General features: G+C 43.7%; 1 protein-coding gene across 1 annotated transcript in view; it reads right to left on the bottom strand.

Moving 5' to 3' along the window:
- Nucleotides 1-24362, bottom strand: part of SLC9A7 (solute carrier family 9 member A7) — a 149232-nt gene that overhangs the window by 7202 nt on the left and 117668 nt on the right. The window contains exons 14-16 of the mRNA XM_060002528.1: nt 19546-19609; nt 10484-10566; nt 2350-2455 (exon numbers count right to left, since the gene is read on the bottom strand). Of these exons, the coding sequence (XP_059858511.1) occupies nt 2350-2455; nt 10484-10566; nt 19546-19609 (253 nt within the window). The remainder of the gene's footprint in view (nt 1-2349; nt 2456-10483; nt 10567-19545; nt 19610-24362) is intronic.

The raw sequence follows: 24362 nt of genomic DNA, 5'->3' as shown, positions 1-24362 counted from the left end.
CCCGTGGGTTCTGGCCCATCTCTGGGCACGTAAGAGTGACAAGCACATGCTTGTTTTCTGCATTGTTTCTCAGTGACGTCGGCTTCTCCACTCTCCACAGTGTGACTCCACTTAATCAGGGCTCCGACTTTTTTAACAGGCAAGCACGCAAGTCCTCTTGCTTGCTGCCTCCATCCCTCACCGGAATGAGGCAGGGAGCAAACGTACAGTTCAATTAACATCCTTGACTCGGGCAGAGCATAATTCTAAAGCTCAGTCCAAACTCCCCAATTTCCTCCTCCCCATTAGTAGTTCTGAAAGTCCTGAAACTCCATCTGCTCCATGATGGTTTTCTTAACAACAGATGACATCATGTTCCCTGTTTTAGCACGTTCCATTTCTCCTGTTCATACATGTGCTAAGTAATGTTTTTGTTCATCTCTGTCAAAATCTCTCTCCCAGGGCTCCTTAGCTCCCAATGTTCAGGAGAAGACTCTCCTGGCACGTATTTTGCTGTTTCGAGGTTAGGAGCCACACGGGGACACAGAGGAATACAGAACAACTGCATGTGCGGGGAATTCTGCAAATGGAGCCAAGCCCCTCCCTCCCCAGCAGCACAGAGGAACCCCCAGATGGAAGCTCCGGCGTGGCCCACTCTGACGCCTCGCAGTGGGAAGCAGGGCCACGATTCACTGACAGGAGAAAACAAGACTGGATATTGTCCCATTCCATGATGAAACTCACAAGCCCAGACAAATAGTACCCCAGGAAAGGTCACTCAGAAGCAAGGACGTAGTAAAACCCAGTGGAGAGGGATTTCCAGATGGAAGCTTAAGGAATGTTCTACGCTGACGACAAAACTATCCCACACCCTTGAATTCCAGATGACAGGATTGACAAAAGTTTTGTTCAGCTGAAGGTTTGTGTAATTACATAACTAGCTGTCCAGTGAGGGCTGCTATGGAAATGGAGTGAAATAACCCTGCAAACACCTGCAAGCAAGAGTGTCGTGGGAATGTGTGCATTTAAATAGCCACAGATCATTTTCGTTAGGTGGAAGAACAGTGTTTTCTAGGTGGTTCTCAAACCTAAATTTCATTTACAGTTAGTGGAAATGAGGAATAACGAACATCTTCCATATCTCCCAAAGAATCCTGGTGAAGTATAAAACGCCCTCCAGGTGATGGGAGGGCCCACCCAAAAGTGTGTCAAACAGCCCAGAGAATGGCTCATCTGATGCCCTCACCCGGCACTAGACTCCACATGGATCCCCCTCCATTCTCTCACCTCTGGCTTCCTCAGTTAAACTTCCAAAGACTCTCTGCTCTCACTCTCTCAGCAGCAGGCCTCTCCGTGTCTGGAGGTGGCTGGGACCCCAGTCAGGACCCCAGCCCAAGGCAGTAACGGCAGAATAGAGGGTGGTTCTTGCCTGTAGCCCAAGTCACCGCATCTTGGGTTGGCTGTGGGGAGTCCACAGCCCAAACATTACCCCAGGAAGCAAACCTTGGGCAGGCTCTGGAAGTGGTCAGGGGAGCACTTTCAACTTAAGTCCCTGGAAGTATATTGAGTTTATGCTGAGTTCAAAGTAGGCCAGATACCCCTAACTGATGTGTGAGGAATAGTTGGTAAGCTTCCGATTAGGTAAGGTTTTTATAAAGTTTTCATAGTGGGTTAGTTACTTTACTATTACAGAGACATGAAAAGTGACCCTTGTAAAACCTAAGTAAGAAGGAAGGCTTTAGAAATTGGTTAAAGGAGACTAGAGCTAGAAGGCAAAGAAACACGTAAGCCCAGTGAAACAAAATCAAACAGTGTAATCAGTTGGAGCTTCTTTAGCGGGAGAAGTGAGGATGCCGAGTCACTACCCTTTGTTTCTGATGATAAAACACATCCAAATGGCCCACACTGTCACTTTACACAGAGGTCCAAACTAAGCAAACTATTTAGCATTCAAAATAAGACAGATTTATTAAATAAAATGGGTTGGGAAATTATAAAAGTAACTTTTTAATCTATTGGTCTGTATCCTTCCAACATAAAAGGAAAGGTAATTAGCATTATTACCTAGGCTCATATTCCACTAAAAACTCACCATAAGCATTAAAAATCACTTTACAAAACTGGGAGCAGTTCTAAGGAAATGGTGTTCTTGGCATCTGACCCATTTTTTGTAATTTAAAAACAGTTTGTCAGAGGTGGCACGGGAATTCCATTTGTATATGGGGAGGGGCTGGGGAGGCTGGAAGCCTCAACTATCTTTAAGAGAAGGAGACATTGATGCTGTTCTCTGTCACGTTTGGTAGAAATTCAAAGCAAAGGCCATAGCAGAACTGCAGTGTTACCATAGCAACCTGGCCATGCTGTACTTACGTCGTACACCTGGGGACTGGTCAGACATCGAGCGAGCAAGCCACACCAGGCTGGGAGAGTGGTGGTTAATGGGGGGCCACTGTGTGTGAGGATGGGCTTCAAGTAACTTTAAAAAGAGAATTAAGGAAAAGTGCCTGCAAAGAAAACACACACCCAACAAAATGTGTTTAGAAATCCCAAAGAGTAAATCATCTGGCATTCTACCCCCAAAAAGCCTCTTTTCCCCCATTTTACCAGTACAACACAGAAAGTACCTGTAGTCTGCAACAGTCTGAATCCAAGATTAAACTATGCCCCAATAGCCTTAAATGTTACCTGTTAACTTTCAGGTTGGCGGTTCCTCATTTTCAGTTAAAAAGAATATCTGATTAATTAGAACACCCTTCTGCCTTCTTTGTTATGCTGAATGAGAATTTTGGTTTTGATCAGCCTTCCAGCTTTTGACACACAACCAGCTCATGTTTTGGAAACAGGAAATCGTGTAGCGGGAGTGGAGATGTTACAGCCCCTGGGTCCCCTCCCCCCAGAGGTCACATGGTGGAAAAGTTCGAGGTGGACAGGACCTGAAAGGACTCGGCAAAAGGCAAAACCGTTTCACGAAGGTCACTCAGACCTCAACCTCCCACCTTCCCATACAGGACTACTCTTCCCTCTACCTGCTGCCTCTCTCCCAGACTCTCCAGCACAGTTTCTCCACCTCGACACTAGTGGCATTGTGGGCCAGATCACCCTTTGTCGTAGGGGGCTGTCCTGCGTTGTAGGATGCCTAGCAGCATCTCTGGCCTCTGCCCACTAGAGTACCCCCAACACTTCCCTCAGGTGTGACAACAAAAATGTCTCCTGACATGGCCCAGTGTCCCCTGAGAAGCAAACCTGCCCTCAATTGAGCCCCCTGTTCTAACATGAAGGTCAACTGTTCTGTGGAGACCGGCTCAGGGTTTGCCAATCTACGGATATTTGTGCTGGCAAATGTGCAGCCCTGTGTCACATTACGATGGAGCTGGGACCATTTCTGATACCCAGAGCCAAAGCAATGTGGAAAAGGTGGAGACCTACAGGGCCACCTCAAATGCAGGAAAGGCCAAGAGACTTTAAAGGCAGGTGAGAAGGAGTCACAGCTGTCTGTACCCAAGCTGATGACTGCTCCGAGCACCATCACTTCCTGTCTTCATTCAGAGCAGCATGAGAGAGAAAAGGCTTCTCTACAGGAGGAGATGGAAGGGTGAGCCCTGGGTAAAATTCTGACTGGGAATTACTCATCAAAGGAGGATGTGCGGGCTCTGCTGGGCCTCTATAGGCAGAACAAGCCCCCTCTGACTGCTGTCCTCATTCCTAGAAACAGCCCCTACAGGCCTATCAGTTTCCTTGTGTCTTCAGCTCAGAAGCTGACAGCAGCTGGATTTGCAGAATGACTAATACAAAAGAGTTCCGGTGAACCCAGAGGCTACCTTTTAGTTCCCTGTCTTGGGCAGTTCAAAGACAAGCTCGCTCTTCCCAAATACAGAAGGCCCTCTAACAACTTCTTTAAAAGAGAAAAAATATTTACAGATAGATTTTAAATATTCAGATTGTTGGAAGGGCAAAATTGAAATATCAAGCCTCCCTCCCACCCAGTCTTTCTGGTAATTTACCATTACAACTTTATAGAATACAGTTTTTTTCGCCTATTTCCTGATTTATAAACTGTAGTCAGCTTTTAGCTCCCTCTTATGAAGGATGGTAAATTTAATTCATTTACATTCCTGCCTCTTTTCAATTTTTTTCTTTCTAATTTTTATTTATAATTAATTTTATACTGTAGATATATAACATTTGCATTCTGTAACTAATAAGCAAATATCTGCTTTGTCTATGGACTGAGCCTAATGTTAAAGACCAATAAGCAGCACTTGTAATAATGTAATTTATGAATATTATTCACTGTAACCAAGCAGAGTGGTTGGAATACTATTAAAGGAAATGTAATACAATGTCATTTAAACTTTGTTAGAAAAGAACATTTGAGTATCTTGCAAAAAAAAAAAAGATCTTCTTTTAATTTCTTTTTGATCTTGTTCACTTCTTCTGGGTTATAACAAATCACTGTCCCCTTAGTTGGATTTTGTTTTGTTTAATCCTTATGTTATTTTCCCCCCTTCTTATAGAGTCTGCACGGTGCTAAACTTTCTGAATTCTTGCATGTCTGAAAGCCACCCTCCTTTTTTTTACTCTTTTTTTTTTTTTGCGGAGCACAGGCTCCGGACACATAGGCTCAGCAGCCATGGCTCACGGGCCCAGCCACTCTGCGGCACGTGGGATCCTCCCGGACCGGGGCACGAACCCGCGCCGCCTGCATCGGCAGGCGGACTCGCAACCACTGCGCCACCAGGGAAGCCCTGCTCATTTTTGATTAACAGTTTGGGTATAGAATTCTAAGCTCAGAAAAAATTTTTTCATCCTAGGACTTTCATTTTGTTGATGGTTTCCTTTGCTTTGCAGAAATTTTTTAGTTTGATGTAAAAAATTTTACACGTGTTTACTTTTGCTTTTGTTGCCTGCACTTTTGGTGTCAAACACAACAACAACAACAAAAAATCAGGGCCAAGACCAATGTCAAGGAGCTTTTCCCCTCTGTTTTCATCTAGGAGTTTTATGGTTTCAGGTCTTACATTTAAGTTTTTTTTTTTTTAATTTTTTTTTTATTTTTAATTTTTTTTTAACATCTTTATTGGAGTATAATTGCTTTACAATGGTATGTTAGTTTCAGCTTCACAACAAAATGAATCAGTTATATATATACATATATTCCCATATCTCTTCCCGCTTGCGTCTCCCTCCCTCCCACCCTCCCTATCCCACCCCTCCAGGCGGTCACAAAGCACCGATCTCCTGGAGGGGTGGGATACATTTAAGTTTTTAATCCATTTTGAGTTGATTTTTATGAGTGGTATAAGATGAGGTCCAGTTTCATTCTTTTACATGTGGCTGTCCAGTTTTCCTAACACCATTTATTAAAGAGACTTCCCTTTTCCAATTGTGTTTCCTTGGCATGTTGGTCTTGACTCTATATGCAAGGGTTTATTTCTGGACTTCTTATTCTGTTCCTTTGATCTGTGTGTCTGTTTTTATGCCAATGCCATACTTTTTTGATTACAGTACCTTTGTAATATAATTTGAAATCAGGAAGTGTGATGCCTCCAACTCTGTTCTTCTCCCTCAAGATGGCTTTACCTATTTAGGTTCTTTTGTGGTTCCATACAAATTTTAGGATGGTTTTTTTTTTTTCTGTGAAAAATACCATCAGAGTTTTGATAGAGATTGTACTGAACCTGTAGGTCGCTTTCGGCAGTGTGGACATTTTAACAATACTAATTCTTCCAATCCATGAACACAGGTATCTTTCCGTTTACTTGTGTCTTCTTCAATTTCTTTTGTCAATGTTCTTTAATTTTCAGTATATGGATCTTCACTCCTTGGTTAAATTTATTCCTAAGTATTTTATTGTGTTTTTTTTTTTTTGCTTTTTTTTTTTTGCAGTACACGGGCCTCTCACTGTTGTGGCCTCTCCCGTTGCAGAGCACAGGCTCCGGACGCACAGGCTCAGCGGCCATGGCTCACGGGCCCAGCCGCTCCGTGGCATGTGGGATCTTCCCGGATCGGGGCACGAACCCGTGTCCCCTGCATCGGCAGGCGGACTCTCAACCACTGCACCACCAGGGAAGCCATATTTTATTGTTTTTGATGCTACTGTAATGGATTTGTTTTCTTAATTTCTTTTTTGGATAGTTCATTGTTAGTATATAGAAATGCAACTGATTTTTGTATGCTGATATTATCTCCTGTAACTTTAGTGATTTAGTTTAAAAGCTTCAAGCAATTTCTTGGTAGAATCTTTAGGGTTTTCTATATGTGAGATCATGTCATCTGCAGAGACAATTTTACTTCTACCTTTCTGATTTGTATGCCTTTTATTTCTTTTTCTTGCCTAACCGCTCTGGTTAGGATTTCCAGTAGTGTGTTGAATAGACGTGGCAAGAGTGTACACCCTTGCTTTGCTCCAGATCTGACAGGAAAAGCTTTCAGCTTTTCACCATTGAGTATCATGTTAGCTGTGGGTTTGTCATATGTGGCATTTATTATGTTGAGGTACATTCCATCTATACCTAATTTGTTGAGAGTTTTTATCATAAAAGAATGCTGGATTTTGTCAAATGCTTTTTCTGCATCTATTGAGACGATCACATGATTTTTATTTTGTTACTGTGGTGTTCACATTGATTATGTGGCATCCCCCAGGGATAAATCCCACTTGATTACGATGTCTGATCCTTTTAATGTGCTATAGAATTCAGATTTTTAGTATTTTGTTGAAGATTTTTACATCTATGTTCACCACGGATACTGGCTTGTAATTTTCTTTTCTTGTAGTGTCCTTGGTGGGCTTTAATATCAGGGCCATGCTGGCCTCAAAAAATGAATTTGGGAGTATTCCCCCATCTTCAATTTTTTGGAAGAGTTTGAGAAGGGTTAATTCTTTTTTTCTTTTTTCTTTTTTTTGGCTGCACTGCACGGCTTGTGGGATCTTAGTTCCCCCACCAGGGATTGAACCTGGGCCCTCGGCAGTGAGAGCCCAGAGTCCTAACCACTGGACCTCCAGGGAATTCCTGGATTAATTCTTCTTTAAATGGTTGGTAGAATTCACCAGTGAAGCCATATAGTCCTGGGCTTTTCTTTGCTGTGAGGTTTTTAATTACTAATTCAATGTCCTTGCTTGTATTGGTCTGTTCAGATTTTCTATTTCTTCATGATCCAGTCTTGGTAAGTTGCATGTTTCTAGGAATTTATCCATTTCTTTTAGGTTATACGATTTTTGGTGAATAATTGTTCACAGTAGTCTCTTAGCCTATATATTTCTGTGGTATTAGTTGTAATGTCTCCTCTTTCATTTGATGTTATTTATTTGAGTCTTCTCTTTTTCTTAGTCTAACTAAACGCTTATCAATTTTGTTCATCTTTTCAAAAAACCAACTCTTAGTTTTGTTGATCTTTCCTATTGTTTTCTGAGTCTCTATTTTATTTATTTCTGCTCTGGCCTTTGTTATTTCCTTCCTTCTACTAATTTTGGGCTTCGTTCTTCTTTTTCTAGTTCCTTGAGGAGTAAAGTTAGGTTGTTTGAGATCTTTCTTTTTTCTTAACGTATCACTTAATGTATCACTTATCACTATGAACTTCCCTCTCAAAACTGCTTTTGTTGCATCCCATAAGTTTTCCTGTGTTGTGTTTCCATTTTCATTAGTCTCAAGATAATTTTAAAATTTCTCTTCTGATTTCTCCATTGACCCACTGATTGTTTAGGAGTGTGTTGTTTAGTGTCCACATATTTGTGAACTTTCCAGTTTTTCTCCTGTTACTGATTTCTAGTTTCATACTATTGTGGTCGGAAAAGATACTTGGTATGATTTCAATTTTCATAAATTTGCTAAGACTTGTTTTGTGACCCAACATATGATCTATCCTGGAGAATGTTCCATGTGCACTTGAGGAGAATGTATATTCTCTTGTTGGATGGAATGTTATGTATATGCCTAAATGTCATTTAGTCTAAAATGTAGTTCAAGCTCAATGTTTCCTTATTCATTTACTGTCCAAATGATCTATCACTTTAGCATTTTGTCACTCTCCTGTGAACTCTCTCCAATTTTCTCTACATCTTTTCCAAGCCCAGTGAGTAACATGCATTCTGAATTACAATGTAGACAAAGTTCATATAACTTAAAAAAATCCCTGGGGGTTCTATTTTAGTTAATAGCAAACAAGGTAATTTGAACCATCTTTTCAACTGAGGCTAACTAGAAAAGCTGGGAAAATAAAACACAACAAAATTTTCTGCTTAATGGCATCAGAAAGCTACCATGGCAGTGAAGAGGGCCAGAGTCTGGAAAAGGAAATCCAAGAGGTGAGCCCTGCACACGGTGAGCCACGTTTTCCCTAAAAGCACCTGAGAAGCTAAGCAGAGCATCTGGCAGACTCACAAAAACAGAGTGAATCTGACAAAAACTGGAGTCCAGGGTCTTCTGAGGAAGTCTACATAAATACTCTAGGCTCTAGGTTGGAACCCTAGAAGAAAGGGCACACAGAAAACAGACTAACCCTCACAGGAACTGAAGCCCAGGTTCATATCACCTTTATTCCCGATTGGATTAAAGTGATCTGGAATTGCTCATTCCCCTAACCTTGCCACTGACCAGATGTAAGGTAAATCACCTCTGAAAGATGAAAGATGATAACCTCATCTAGAGCATCTCAAATTTTCTCTATACTTTTTCATTGCTCATGTCTGTCACTTATTTAAAAAAAAAAAAACAAACACAGAAGTACAGAAGGTAAACAATAAAGCTCCTAGAAGATATCATAGGAAATTGGCTTTATGACTTTGGAGTAGACAAAGATTTCTAAAACAGAACACAAACAATAATAACCAGAACAGATAAGATCAAGAAATTGGATTGGACCTTTTGTTCATCAAAAGATTCTATCTAAAAGTGAAAAGGCAAGTCACAAGTAGAGAAGATATTTTTTATCACATATAACTAGCAAAATACTAATATCTAGAATACAAAGGAACTCTTAAAATTGGTAATAAAAAGGCCAATGACCCAAGAGAAAAATGGGTAAGAGACTTGAACAGGCACTTCACAAAGGAACATACCAAAGGGCCAGTAAATATATGGTAAGGTGCTCAACCTCATTAGTCACTAGGTAAATGCAAATTAAAACCACAAAGGAGTATCATCTATAAAAATATTGAATCACTGTGTTGTACACCTGAAACTAATATAATATGTAAATCAACTATACTTCCATTTAAAAAAACCACAATGAAATACCACTATAAATCCACTAGAAGGGCTAAAATTAACAAGACTGGCAATACCAACTGTCAGTGAGGATGTGGAGCAAATGGAACTCTCATATGCTAGAGGTAAGTGTGAAAAGTGGTACCACCATTTTATAAAACTGTTCGACACCATCTTCTAAAGTTGAACCTTTGCATGTCCTATGACTCAGCAATTTCACTCCTGGGTATACTCCCAACAAAAATGTATGTAAACATGCGCCAAAAGACATGTATAAGAATGTTCATGGCGGTATTTTTCATCGTAGCTCCAAATTAGAAACAATCTACATGTTAATCAACAGGATGATAAATAAATTATGATATAGTCATACAATGAAATACTATACAGCAATGAAAATAGATGAACATGGATGAATCGCACAAATAATGTCAAGCCAAACAAACCAGATACTAAAATATAAACACTCTATAATCACATTTATACAAAGTTCAGAAACAGGTAATATTATTAAGTGTTGCTAGAAGTCAGGAGAGTGGTTATGTTTGGGGAGGAGAAAGGGGCAGTAATTGGGTTACGGCATGAGGGGAATTGGTAATTTTGTGTTTCGTGACCCGTTTGGTATTGAGTGTACTTATTTTGCAATAACTCGCAGAGCAATTATGATTTATGTACTTTCCTATACGTATTCTTTATGTCAATAAAAAAATTTTAAACACTTTCAAAGTCTCCAAAGACCATATATAAGCTACCTACCCATTTGACCGCTATGTCAACCTAAGAAACCATGGAAGTGTAACTTTTTGGTTTTTAATTTTTCACCTGGGGCCAAGTGAATCTACTAGAACAGAGTCTGCCTTGCATGTGGTCCAGTTAAGGCCAGGATCAGACTTGGCCAGACCTGGTTCAGCCAATAGGAATCATCCTCTCCACATAGATTAACTGGCCAACCTCCACTTCCCTTCCTGACCACAGCATGGTTCAAGTGGAATTTTAACTAATTCACCTACACAGGCATATTTCCCTTGGACACAAAGCTCTGAAGTGCCACGTGAGTCTACCAGGCTGTGGACTGGCTACCCTAATGATGTGCAAACATTCTTCTTGGCCAGAGAGATGCTAGTTATGACTGCCTGTGGTTGAATGATCATTGCATGTGTCCCAAGAGAGGACTGACTACACCTGTAGCAGCAAGCACACATCTTTCCTTGCTCATCAGAAGTCATTCACTGACAACTCAACAAGAGGATTTCATCATTGATGTTGCACAAATACAGGGAATCCTCTTAAAAGGATACTTGTGGTCAAAGCTGTACCACAACCTGAATAGCCATGCACTCTCCTGCTTTGTCCGGTTTCCTCTGGCAGTATCTGGACCATCCTAGGAACAAACAAGAAGAAAGATACTTAGTTGCAGAAAAGGGATTGAAATACGGGGAAAAGCTTCCCTTTTAACCATAACCTTTAGAGATTTTGAGTTCAGGGTCAAACATCCTGTATCACCAAAATTTCAAGGATTTATAGGGAGGTAATATTTTAAAAGAAATCAAATAAGTCCAAAAGGCAGACAAATCCATCCCCAAAGAAACAGGCTTGGTTATGTCTGAGAGTAGACCAACTCAATGTAGTACAAAATTTCTTTTGGCATTTTTACTGTAATTTTCCTCAGAGTGCCTTTTAGCAGGTTAATTACCCTAAAGTAGTCTAGATCCTAACAGGCCAAAATTGATTTATAGAGAAGATTAAAGAAAGCATCTGTAAAACCAACTTTCCAGGTCCCCCACAGCTGGCCTGGGGAAATCACGCTTGGTTGAGTTTCCTGACAAACCAGCCAAGGGCTCTTTGTGGTCCTTACCCAGGCACCTGCATTGTGTTCCAGGCAGTTAGTAACTTGCCCTCCCAGCTTTAGGAAGGGGGGGTGGTGGGCAGGGGAAAGGGAGCCAGAATCAGCATCTCTGTTATTTTCTCTGCCCTCAAGTAGTACGTTCCTTTACTACTCTTCTCATGCCTTTCCAACTCAAACATCCCCATCATTTCATTTTCAAAGTAACTGGCACAATCAAACATTCATTTGTGGTTTAGGAAATCTGTTCTGTGTGAGTAGGATAAGCAGCACAATTAATATTAAAAAGTGGACTGATGGCAGCAGTCTGAGGGCAGTGCTGGGGTTCTATGTTGCTGGATGACAAGCTCTGAAAGTACAGGCTGCTTGTGAAGTGCAGCCATTTTTATCATCCTCCTCTTGAATGTTCTAGGGAGAGGCAGCTCTACAAGTAAGGGGCAATCAAGAATAGCCAAATAGGGCTTCCCTGGTGGCGCAGTGGTTGAGAGTCCGCCTGCCGATGCAGGGGACACGGGTTCGTGCCCCGGTCCGGGAAGATCCCACATGCCGCGGAGCGGCTGGGCCCGTGAGCCATGGCCGCTGAGCATGCGCGTCCCGAGCCTGTGCTCCGCAGCGGGAGAGGCCACAACAGTGAGAGGCCCGTGTACCGCAAAAAAAAAAAAAAAAAAAAAAGAATAACCAAATAAAAGTTGAGTCAACGATTACAAGTATGTAGTTCCAAATCTCAGTGGGTGTAAATGCTACCTGTAGTAGAGATGCCAAGAATGAGTCAGAAATCTCCGAGAAGGTAAGATACAGACAAGCTTAGGGAGGGAAGTTAGCAAGCACTATTTAAATTCCTAATATTTCCAACGGCAAAGATGACTTTTAAAAACAGGGTCCCCCACGGTATTTGAGGAATGTTTAGTGACATATATGCAAATGGCTTAGTTAAATGGGCCCTTCTGTGGATGAGGAAATAAAAAGGAGAGACCCCAGAGACCAACTTTATTTCACATTTTAATAAATCACATAGGGAAAAGGGGGCACAGAAATGTCTCTATTTGCAGATAACAATCATTCCTTCAGGTAATTAATTGCTAGCCCAATGACAACTCTAGGGAGATTTCAAAATGCCACACGACCGAGTGGAAAAGCGGTAGATGACTTTTTTGAGAGATGACCATTTTACGAAAAAAATTAAACGCTTCTTTATAAAGTGATAGGCTCTAAGCTCTTGGTTCTAAGTGTCTGTAGAATCTTACTAAAGAAAAAACTAGCAAGATGATAAACATCTTCTGGAAGGATGCTATAAACCATTGGGCATAAGACAAGTTCCCCAAAGTCACTTGTCTGCTCTTCCACTAAAATAACAATAAAAATGGCAAACCCCTATTCTGTCATCCTAACCTCTGCATTATCAAATCACAGTGCATTCTCATCACCTGCAACACTTAAGTTCTTGCCATCCCACCTTAAGGAAGCTACAGGAGACTGACCTATATAAGCCCCAAGAGGGACAATGAAAATGAGTAAAGCAAGGGAAAGGCTGTTTTCTGAAGGCAAATTAAGAAAAGGTCTTCTCAGGCTACAAAGAGATATGCCTACAGTCCACAAATAAGATAAAGCGACCTTAGAAATGTAAGACACTAAGAGCCAACCCTGAAGGGTTACAAATTCAGGGCAAATAAAAAGTGCAACTCTGTAACGGGGGTGTTAAACAACTTCTTATTCTAAGAGATGGGGCCAGAAGCATGATTACATACAGGAAGAACTTGGATAAATCCACATATAGAGGCTTTGGGGAAATCGGGGAGGGTCTGTGGAACAGGACTGATTTTTTTAAGCTGACCCAGAAGACAACCAACAACTGCTTCCTAGCATGATTTGGGCGGCTACCACTCACAAGCCAGCCAGCCATTCCTGCAGGCTCCAAGCAGGGGTCAGTGTGGGTGCAGGTGATCCTACAGTAGGTGGGCCGCCTGCCTGGGCTGCCCAGAGAAAAAGCGGGGACTTGGCTCTCCCACCATGCCCTCCTCAAAACCTCCATCCCCACCAGGACGGTTCACACCCCCATGTCTTTAGTTCAGGCTGCTTCTAGAATCCAGAACACCCTTGCATATTCTCACCTTCTTCCACCCACAACACCTACCTGGCTGATCCCTATTCATCTTTCAAGGCTGTGCACAAGGATGGCATCTCTGAGAAATGTTTCAAAGGCAATGGAGTGCTCCAAGAGGCGTAGGTGTAACCATCACAGGCTTTCTCAACAGACTACCTGGGCCCAAGTCCTAGCTCTACTCCTGACTGTGCCTTTGCCCTGCTGTGTGACCCTGGGCAAGTTTAAATTGAGACACAATCGACATATAACATTGCGTATGTTTAAGGTGTACACCAGTGTTGGTTTGATGTTTATATATTGCAGTTTGATTACCACCGTAGGTTAGCTAATGCCTCTATCCTGTCACATAATTACCATTTCTATCTTGTGGTGAGCACAATTAAGATCTAGTCTCTTAGCAACTTTATAGTTTATAATATAGTATTGTTGACTACATTCACTATGCTGTACATTAGCTCTCCAGAACTTGCTTATCTACTAGTTGCAAGTTTGTACCCTTAAACATCTCCCCAAATCTCCCCCTCCCCCATCCCCCAGCCCCTGGTAACGACCATTCTGCTCTCTGTCCTTATGAGTTACACAAGGGATTTTAAAACATTTTACTGAAATTGTTAATAGAGAAGCCCCTTCAGGAAAATAAATACCACTAGCTCTGCTTATCACCAATTTTTGAGCATGAAACAATGAACGGCTATTTCTCCTGCATTCATTAAGCACCTACTGTGTGCCAGGTACCATGCTGGGTGCTGGAAACACAAAGAGGAATGAGACCCAGCACCTGCCACTTGAGGAGCACATTTCCAGAGGGGGAGACAGACAGACAGATACATATGGGGTGAAGAAAAAGAAAGCAGATTGAAGACCTGGGGAGTGGCAAAAAGGTCCTATTTTGAAATAATTTTTCTAGAACTAATGAATAATGATTTCTGGGTAGAGTTATATTTCATTCCATTCTTACTGTTAAGAGATGTATTTTTTATGTTAAGGTCATTACAATAATGAGAACAGCTTATTTTTTTTTTCAGAGATGGAGCAGAATACTGCCCCTGCCCCCCAAAGATTTCTACATCCTAATCCCTGGAGCCTGAGTCTGTTAACGTTACATGGCTAAAGGGGCTTTGTGGGTGGACTTAAGGTTTTCCAGGTAGGCCCAGTATAATCACATGGGCCCTGAAAAGTGGACAAGGCGGGCAAGAGAGTCAGAGAGATGTGGTGGGAGAAGAGGCAGGAGAGATTCAGAGCATGAAGTTTTCATAGTTGGAAGTGGAGGGGGTCAAGAGCCAGGAAACGCGGGTGCTTCTAGGACCTGAGCTTGACTCCCAGCCAATGGCCAGCAAGGAAACAGGACCTCAGTCCTACAAGCACATGGAAGGGAATTCTACCAACAACCTGAAGGAGACTGGAAGTGGCTTCTCCCCCAGAGTCCAACCCCACTGACACCTTGATTTTGGCCTTAAGAGACCTAAAAGAGAGAAACCAGTAGAACCCACCAGACTTCTGACCTACAGAACTATAAGACTGTGTTGTTTTAAGCCACTGAGTTTGTGGTAATTTGTTACAGCAACGATATGAAACTAATGCAGAGCAACAGAGTACATAATTGATGCAACCCGATTTGGGTCTTTTTCATGTCCCTGGGATGATGGGGCCAAGATTTCTCAGAAGCGGGTAACACAGGGTTTAAAAACAGGGAATTAAGAGCTCCACACTGTCTCCACCAGGGTTTCTCAAATTGTAAAGTGCACACAACCCTCCTGGGCACCCTGTTAAAGTGAACATTCTGATTCTGTGATTCTCTCAGGTGGGGCCTGAGAGTCTGCATTTCTAACGAGCTCTCTGGTGATGCCCAGGCTGCTGTCCACGGGGACACTCGGAACAGCAGGGGGGAGGTTCACGGTCCCTCTTGGAGAAGCAGACAAGGCCCTCCGCCATCTCACCTCTGCCACTCTCCACCCTTATCCTTCATCACATTGTCACCAAACCCTTAAGGACAGAGATTCATCTGTCATGTTTGCAAATGTATTCCCAGAGCCTGCAAGAATGTTTGAAATATAACAGATGCTCCACAAATATTTGTCAAATGAATGAATAAATGTTAATTTTGAACTTCTAAGACAAAAAAAAAAAAAGAATAGCAGAAAGGGAAATCAGGGGCCAAGGGAGGCCATCAGAAAAACAAAAAAGTGTGGTGGGGAAGGCAGTCAGAGAGTAGTCATCTGAGGAAAGGCACTTCAGCAACTGTTTGAAGTTAAAGATTTAAGGGACTGGATGTCAGATTTTAGCCTGGAAGGAAACTGGGGGAGGACCCAGGAACAAACAAATCCAACTTGCTCAGAAAGGTATATGTGAATGCAACTATAAACAGCTGAGTTTCTGCAGTTTTCAGGTAGACACACACACACACACACACACACACACACACACACCACGAGCACAGTGGTTCCCTTCCCCCACATTCCACTAGTATCCTGCTTGTGACCTTGTCCTGCTGAGATGACAGAGGCGGGATACATTCAGATTCGTGTTCCTGCCTACTCCAAAGTGGTCTCATCAATGAGCGCGCTTCTGTAAACTTGGGGAAGGAAGTGCATGATGTGTCTGCGTGTCCGGCCAACATAAATCTCAGCTGCATCTGGCATGAAAAATGCCCCCTTGAATGGGTTGGGAGGCCACCCCCAGGCCCAGGCAGCTTGCCTCCAGCTGGGCTTGTTTTTGTTTTGGTTGCAAAGTCACCAAGACCTCCACAGAAACAAAGCAGCTGAGTCTTTTGTTTTGTTTTGTTGTAATGAGTCAAACTTGCCAGGGACATGAAGCTTAAGTCTATCCACAATATTCTTATGCTTCCCTCACATAGAGCCAAAAGTTCTGGCCAACAGCTCCCTTCTTTCGCCCACATGAGCTAATATTCTGTGGCTCTGTAGCCATGACTCTGTTTATAACCTTGGGCTTCTAGGACCGGTGAGGAAAATCGTGCTCCTTGTAAATTGTGCTTTCCCATCAAATATCACTTTTTTGTTTGTTTGTTTGCTTTTAGCAAGATGGGGAACAAACATCTGGACTTCCCCCACCTCTGATTTCAGTTTCATGGCAACATTGAGCATGTGATCTGGATCCATTTCAGCGGAAGCTGCGAGGAACCCAGGGTTTCACCCAAAACTGAGAAGCCCATTTAGTTCTCTGTTTTACTGGTTTCTCATGACCACTGAGTGCTCCCAGCCCTGTTGTTAATGGCTTACTGGATCAAGAAGTCAGGCCAGAAGGACTTGGAAAAATGAGGCCCTTTCTGCATGAGGGCATGAGTCATTTTTCAGAAGGTGTCCCGAAGAACTGAACTTGAAGTTCGCCTTTTTTTTTCCAGTCTGACAGCAATCTTTTTTTTTTAACATCTTTATTGGAGTATAATTGCTTTACAGTGGTGTGTTAGTTTCTCCTTTATAACAAAGTGAATCAGTTATACATATACATATGTTCCCATATCTCTTCCCTCTGACAGCAATCTTGAAAGACTTTCAAAATGCCAACAGAACTGCCTTTGAGGGCCCTCTGCACGACTGCGTATGAGGTTTGGAAGGAGGGCGGTTAAAGCAAAGGTGTGACACAGCTCCTGACCAGGGCCGGCCAAAGGGGCGCCACTGGGAGTGCAGCGGAAGTGGCTACCACCTGCCTGGTCAAAATTGGCCCAAAGGGCGGTTTCCAATGTTTGCCCTGCCTGAGGCTGGGGGCGCTACCTTAACTATCACTGCATGGACTAAATGTACCGCCAGAACCAATAGCATTTAGGACCCACTGCTTTTCAAACATTTCCACAGCAAGTTTGTTACTAAGTCTAGTTACAAGCCCACTGTCTCTGAGACATAGTAAGTTCAGCTACATGAAACCAACCAAACCATTTCATGTATTTCCTTTCACAGATGCTTGAGTCCAGAGGCAGGAGCAATGGAAAACAGCAAAATGGCCGGGGGGAGGGGGTCGGTATTGACCAACTTGGAACTGTCAAGATGAAATTGCCCCAAACCCTTGATATCCACCTGGCAGTGACCTGTTTTTCTTACAAAATTAACTTGACAGGCCACAGGTCTATGGAGGATGTGTATCCTACCAGAGCCATTATTTTCCCTTCGGTGAAATGAGGATGTCCATCATGAATTTCACCCAGGTTTCCTCAGATCCCAGTTTGGGGGAACCCAAACTGTCAGACTCTAAATTGGCTGCCAGGTGCACAGTTCCTGAACCCCTGTTTTCTAAAGTCCTTAATCAAAGCTCAAGTCAAAGAGCAACTTTTCAAAAAGAGCTTCTCATTGAAGCCACATGTCCCCACTGGCACAATGGCCGATTCTAATATAGCCGCAAAGGTCTTCTGGAGCACCGTTAAAGTGGGCACCAAATCTCCAAGTGAAGCTCACTGAAAGCTCTTCCCAAAATGCCTAGAACTTTCAGAGGTCATGGCTTTGTGTCCCTTAAGGGGCATCAACCCAAGAATGGCTCATCAGGCTGTAGCCACCCTCAGAGAAGGCTGTGGTGGCAGCCCTGGGCCCCACACGGCCCCACATTTTGCAAGATGTGTTAAATCAGATTCGGTAGCTGGAGTCATTTAGAAGATCCTAGGGAATCTAAGACGTGCAAACTGGATTTGGGATTAAGTGCAATGATGAGTGTGATGCAAAGCGGACTGAAAGAAAAAGAAACACTCAACATGGCTTTGTGGACAACACATGCACGTGGTGAGTGAAGCTTCCCATGCCCTGTGCTGCTCTCGCTCCCCCATCTTCCCATCAAATACCGATCAGGCCCCCCCATGGACCAGGCACTGTGCTCAGCACTGGATATTCTATGCTGAACAAAACAGTTCTTCACTCCCAAGGCCAAATAATAACATTTTGGAAACACATCTCTGCTCCTGTTGTGCCTTTCCCTTCCCCCACCTTGCCTGCCCAGGAAATGCTGGTCTGGGGAAGGAGCAAAACCTGGAGGCAGGGCTTCCCTGGTGGTGCAGTGGTTGAGAGTCCGCCTGCCGATGCAGGGGACACGGGTTCGTGCCCCGGTCCAGGAGGATCCCACGTGCCGTGGAGCAGCTGGGCCCGTAAGCCGTGGCCGCTGGGCCTGCACGTCCGGAGACTGTGCTCCACTCCGCAGCTGGAGGGGCCACAGCAGTGAGAGGTCCGCGTACAGCAAAAAGAAAAAAAAAAAAAACCTGGAGGCAGAATGAGCCCACCAGCCCCACAACAGGGCTGATACAGCAGCTTTAGAACATGGCTGCCACTTCGCTTATGCTCCTCCCATCCAGAGGTGATGGTCTCTATCTCCTCCCACTGAATCTGGGCTGGCCCTAGCAACTTGTAACCAAGAGCAAGTCACGGAAGTGATGCTGTGTGACTCCCAAGGTTAGGCCAGAAAGGGCCACATAGTCTCCACCCTGCTTGCTGGGACACGGGCTTTTGGAAGCCTGAGCCATCACATAAGAAGTCCCATACCCTGAGGCCATGGAGAAGCCATCACAGGCATTCTAGTCGCCGGTCCTAGTCTGAGTCCTCCCAGCCCAGGCGCCAGACATATGAGCGAATGAACCTTTGGATGTTGAGTTTCCCCCAGGTTTCTTCATGGAGCAAAGGCAAGCTGTCCCGACTATGCCCTTTCCAAACCTAGAGAATGCATGTGGATACGAAATTGTTCACTTTCCTTCCTATGTTTGGGGCAGTGCATTATGCTGCAAGAGTGACCGGAGCAGATGGCAAAACCAAGGACCAGCACGCGCCTCTTCCCCCACCATCCCCACCCCTGCCCCACCCCGGTCTCCATCAGAATTCTCTGTGGCAGCAGGAACTCTTCCCTGCTGTCACACGAGATGCGGCCATAGCGCTCTTGCCCTCACCTGCTTCTACAGCTTCCACTCCAGGCTGTCACTGCCACCACGATCCTGCCCAAACCTTAACCGTTAGCCTTGCTGTGACCTTCATCGCCCATGGGGCTGAGGGCTGCTGCTCTGCTACTGCCGCGCCGTCACCCAGCGTCCCTCCTCTCTTGCTCAGATTCCCTGGGCTGCAGAGTTGATCACATCCCTCTCCTTCCCAGAACCAGTTACCGTGAGCCAATCACCGATGTATCCATATATCCATTCTTGGAAGGTAGGGAGTCAGCTTAAACACACTTTTTGGCCCCTTAATATGTTAAGAACAGGGACTTTGGACTCAAATCCTGCCTCCATCATTTTCAAATTCTCTGACCTTAGATGACTCACTTCAACTCTCAAACTTCAGCTTCTAATCTGTAAACGGGATAACAGTTCCTACTTCATAAGGTTGTTGTCAAGACCACAATGAGGGAATCCACGTAAACTGCTTGGCGTGTAGTAAACGTTCAATAAATTTTAGCTATTTTTAATAACACCTCCCTGGGAAGAAGCATCTCTTGTGACTTACCCCTTGTAAGACTTGGAAGCTGTCATTGTTGGGTGGTGGGTCTTGATCTGGATCAACACCAACTCTGTAAGTCATCAGAGAGAAAGACAAGGAGAAAAACAGAGAGTATTAGCTTGGACCATAGCGGCCAGGCTGGCTCAAAGTAGCCAAGAGGCTGACCATCTTCCCAAGGTGGAAGGAGTGGTTAGCTAAAAGAAGGGAAAGGCTGTCATGCAAAAGTCGTGCGAAAGAGGTCATACACCACATCAGATCCCAGGGGTAGGCCGGGCAATCAACCTGTGTGCTGACACCTTAAGCAAGACCTCTGGAGAACGGCAGCAGCGGGCAAACTGTCCGCCTGCCCTCCTGCACCAGATGGCCCCAGGTAGCAAAAGGTGGGGTCCTGCCGTCCCAGGCCTCTTCCTCTCTGCTGCTTCCTTACTCCCCTCTGACCTGCTTTTATTTCCTAACCTTTTGTTATGGAATTTTTCATATATCCAGGTAAGTTTTGAAAGAATTTATAGTGAATACCTGTATACCCCTCACCCAGATTCTACCATTAACATTTTGCTGTATTTTCTTTATTACATACCTAGCCCTCTCTCTATCATCCACCTTATTTTTTGGATGAATTCAAATAAAGTCGCAGACATCCATACACTCCCCCTAAATATTTCAGCATGCATATCATTAACTTTCTATCCTGGTGGCCCCGCATCCCCCTGCAGCACAGATGACCTGAGAACTCACACGTTTGAGATCAGCAACTGAAGACAGAAAGAAAAAGCAAGGTGGCACAATCCACTTATAACGAAATCCATGAAAGCACTAGGGTAAGCTGACTTGGCTTAGCAACATACCAACCGTTGCCCTATGTATCTGTTAATTCTTTATCCTTGAACCTTCCTCATTGTAAGGCAGAGAACCGTGGCACTGATGACACGGATAACATGGGGCAGCGGAGGAGGAGACAAAGATGCCAGGAAAATTCTCTGCTTTCCTTGTTCCCTCCAATATTGCAAAGAGTGGCTGGGATCATAAAAGCCAAATAGAAAACACAGCTTTCAGCAGGTCTGATTTGAGCTTGAAGAGAGGTGCTGAATGGCCTTGACCACGTGTGTTATTTGCTGTCTGGCACCAGGGCGCTGACTCCGATGAGCAGACAGTGGATGTGCAAAGCCCCACGTGTGCCTTATTTTTCCTCCTCTCCCTCCCGCTTCTCCACCTGTGATGCCCAGGATATATCTTGAGAAAAGAGACTAATGGAAAGGAAGAATAGAAGACAACACAGACATACTGGCAGCCTCCACTCTGTTTTACTCCAGGCTTGCCGAGCACTAAGCTAAGGTGCGTGCCCCCTGGATGGGGGTGAGGAGATACAGAAGGAAAGGGAACAGTCACACCATATTTTGCTGAAGGCAAAGTTTAAAACCCACGAGATGAATTCATGCATTCAGCAAATATTTACTGAGTGCCTACCAAGCCAGGCCCTGTTCTGAGCACTCTGTTAAAACCTATAGTGTACCTGGCACCAGATTTCCTCCCCACAGGTCTGAGGTTTGATGGAATCTTTGTAGTGAATTAGATTGACTTCGCTGTGTCTAGAGGTCAATTGCTGGCAGGAGTTTCTGAGGCCTGGAGGCTTGACCTCATAGCTGGACATTATCCAGGGACTTTTTTTTTTTTTTTTTTTTGCGGTACGCGGACCTCTCACCGTTGTGGCCTACTCCCGTTGCGGAGCACAGTCTCCGGACGCGCAGGCTCAGCGGCCATGGCTCATGGGTCCAGCCGCTCCACGGCACGTGGGACCTTCCCGGACCGGGGCCCAAACCCGCGTCCCCTGCAACAGCAGGCGGACTCTCAACCACTGCACCACCAGGGAAGCCCCTATCCAGGAACTTTTGAGCAACAAACCTCACAGAGATTTTTTTGGAAATGAAATATTCTGGGGTCCCAGGACTACCCACAGAGGTCACACGAGAGCCTCAGTGCTTCCAAAGTGTCTAACATACTGAAGTGGTAGAGGAGAGGTCACACTGAATTCCTAGCTGTTCATCTTTAACTCTCACCTGATTTGAGAGTCTCTAATGTACGTTCCATAGAGAAATGTCCTCTATATGGTGTCAGATATGTAAGACCAACAGCTATAGGAATCCAACATTAGGTCTTGTTCTGTGGATTCTACAGCCGCATGGAGCCACTTCATGGCAGACTAATTTGCATAGATGAGCTCCCCAGTAAAGCCTCAGAGAGAGGAGCAGAGCACTGGTTACCAGTCTGTCTCCCAGACAGCCTACCGGAAAGCCTGGTGACACAGCAGCCTTCTGCCTAACCACAGAGAGGCTATTGTGGGGCAGGAGCAACGAGATGATGTGATCTGAAGGGCATGGCGGGCAGGATGGCGAAGAGCACAGCAGCTCATACCTGCCACGGACAGTCTCTCCTTTCTCTACTGTGAATTTTGAAACAGGTGTATTGCCTTTGTACGTGGCTTCCACGCAGTAAAGATAAAACATATGGATTTTATCAGCCTAGGTGAAATAGGAACCCTATGGGTAAGAGAAAAGGCTTAAGTGTGCCTTGTCCTACAATGAAGAAAATAAAGCCAAACATAATAAAAGCTTCCAAATGAAGTCTAGCCCCCTCTATTCTTTCAACTAACCTCTGCTAGGAGAAAAAAAAATTGTTTAACAAGAATTAAAATAAATTCTGTTTAACAAGAACTGCTTATAAAGACTAGGTTTTGACTATTTTCATTCAAGTCCTGGAAACATAAGAGGAATTCATCTATTATCCTCGGTCCACATGGCCAGGCCAGAATTCAAACAATGGAGTACGAAACACTGGAATAACCTGATAAACTCACAAAATCAGGGCCACCCTAACCTCATCCCAAACTGGTTCGACATTTTGCTTGGGGGAACTTGAGGATGATTCTAGATGCACATCATCCAACAGAACTTCCCACAGTGATGGCGGTATTCTAAATCTGCACTGTCCAATGTGGTAGCCACCAGCCACATGTGGCCACTGTGCACTTGAAATGTAGTTAATATGACTGAGGAACTGCATTTTAAGTTTTATTTCATTTTAGTTAATTTAAATTTAAACAGCCACATGTGTCTAGTGGCTACCAAATTGCACAGTGCAGATTCTAGAAAGTACTAATTCCAGCCATGTCTCTCTAGCATCACTTTTTTCTCTGCCAAAAAAAATGACAACTATCTGCTTCCTTCTGCCTTCTCAGTGATAATACCCAAGATTCCTGCTGGGATCCTGTGGAGACGCAACTCTGTAGTCCCACACATATTAAGTAAAAATTTGCTTGAACTGATTACTTAGACAATGGAGAGATTTCTCACTTCCTCGGTATAGAAAATAAGATTGAAAACCCGCTGAAAGCTCCTCTATACAGATACTTGTCATAAACATGAAAGGAATGACAGGATTAGAAAATCACCACTTGCCCCTCACAGTGTAATAATTGTTCTGAGACAATTTTACCAGTGGGTAAAAGGTTGTTGGGAATCTGACTATTCATATGATGTTAAAGGATCACTCTACAGGTAACTTCTTAGTTACAAAGGGAAAACAGTGCTTTTATGGAGAGACCTGGCGTCTAAAGTGATCAAATTTAACATCACTAATAAAAGGACAGCCTGACAACATGCACCAGCTGATATGATGCAACAAGAAAGTATAACATCACTTTTACATTATTTTTGCGCCCCCCAAAATGATTATCTATCTCTACTCAAGAGGAAAACAAATTTAAAAAATCCACTTTGTAGGGCATTATGCAAGACAATTATCCTGAAAATCCTGACTCCTTAAAAAAAAAACAACCCTCAATGTCATAAGAGACAAAAAGAAGGAGGGGAGGATTGTTCTAGATTAAAAGAGACTAAAGGGGCTTCCCTGGTGGCACAGAGGTTAAGAGTCCGCCTGCCAATGCAGGGGACACGGGTTCGAGCCCTGGTCCTGGAAGATCCCACATGCCGCGGAGCAACTAAGCCCACGTGCCACAACCACTGAGCCTGCGCTCTAGAACCTGTGAGCCACAGCTGCTGAGCCTGAGCGCCTAGAGCCCGTGCTCCGCAACAAGAGATGCCACCGCAATGAGCAACGAAGACCCAAGGCAACCAAAAATAAATTAATTTAAAAAAAGAAAAAAGAGACTACAGAGGTGACAACCAGGTCGGTCAGAGCACACAGTGACAAGGAGCGGGGGGAGGGGCACGGAGCCACCACGGGCCTGAATTTAAAAAAAGATGACAGCCAAAGGAAACTTTGATTGGATCCTGGATCCTGTGTGTGTGTATAAAATTCATGTTGCTTTCTCAGGTGTGATAAATATACTGTGATTATGTAGAAGACTAGATTCCTAGGGGATACATGCTGAAGTATTTAGGGGTAGAAAGTCATGATGTTTATAACGTACTCTGAGGCACTCAGAAATGGTTGAGAGAGAGAGAGAAAGAGAAAATGACGCAAAAATGTATGACAAAATGTTAATAATTGGCACATCCAGGTTAGAACTTGGATATTCATTGCTCCATTCTTTCAGCTTCTTTTACAGGTTTAAAATTTTTCACAACTTAAAAACAATATTTAATTATATCTTTGGTGAAAATGTTTCACAAATACGTGAGTACAATTTCCTGTCTCTATAATTTAATCTAATTTACTAATAATGATGATTCGGGATCCTCATATTACTCCAGGGTCTGAAAAATCACAAATTGTGAAGATTCATGGACATAGGGTGCTATAATAGGTAAATAGGTAGATACAGTCTAATAATTACACGGGTTTTTTAATCCCAGATAAATCTTAGA

The sequence above is a fragment of the Delphinus delphis genome, chromosome X, assembly GCF_949987515.2.
Source record: "Delphinus delphis chromosome X, mDelDel1.2, whole genome shotgun sequence".
In the NCBI taxonomy this organism is placed as follows: Eukaryota; Metazoa; Chordata; class Mammalia; order Artiodactyla; family Delphinidae; genus Delphinus; species Delphinus delphis.
Note: the sequence above shows the minus strand (reverse complement) of the source record. Positions and strands in the feature narration are given on the sequence as shown.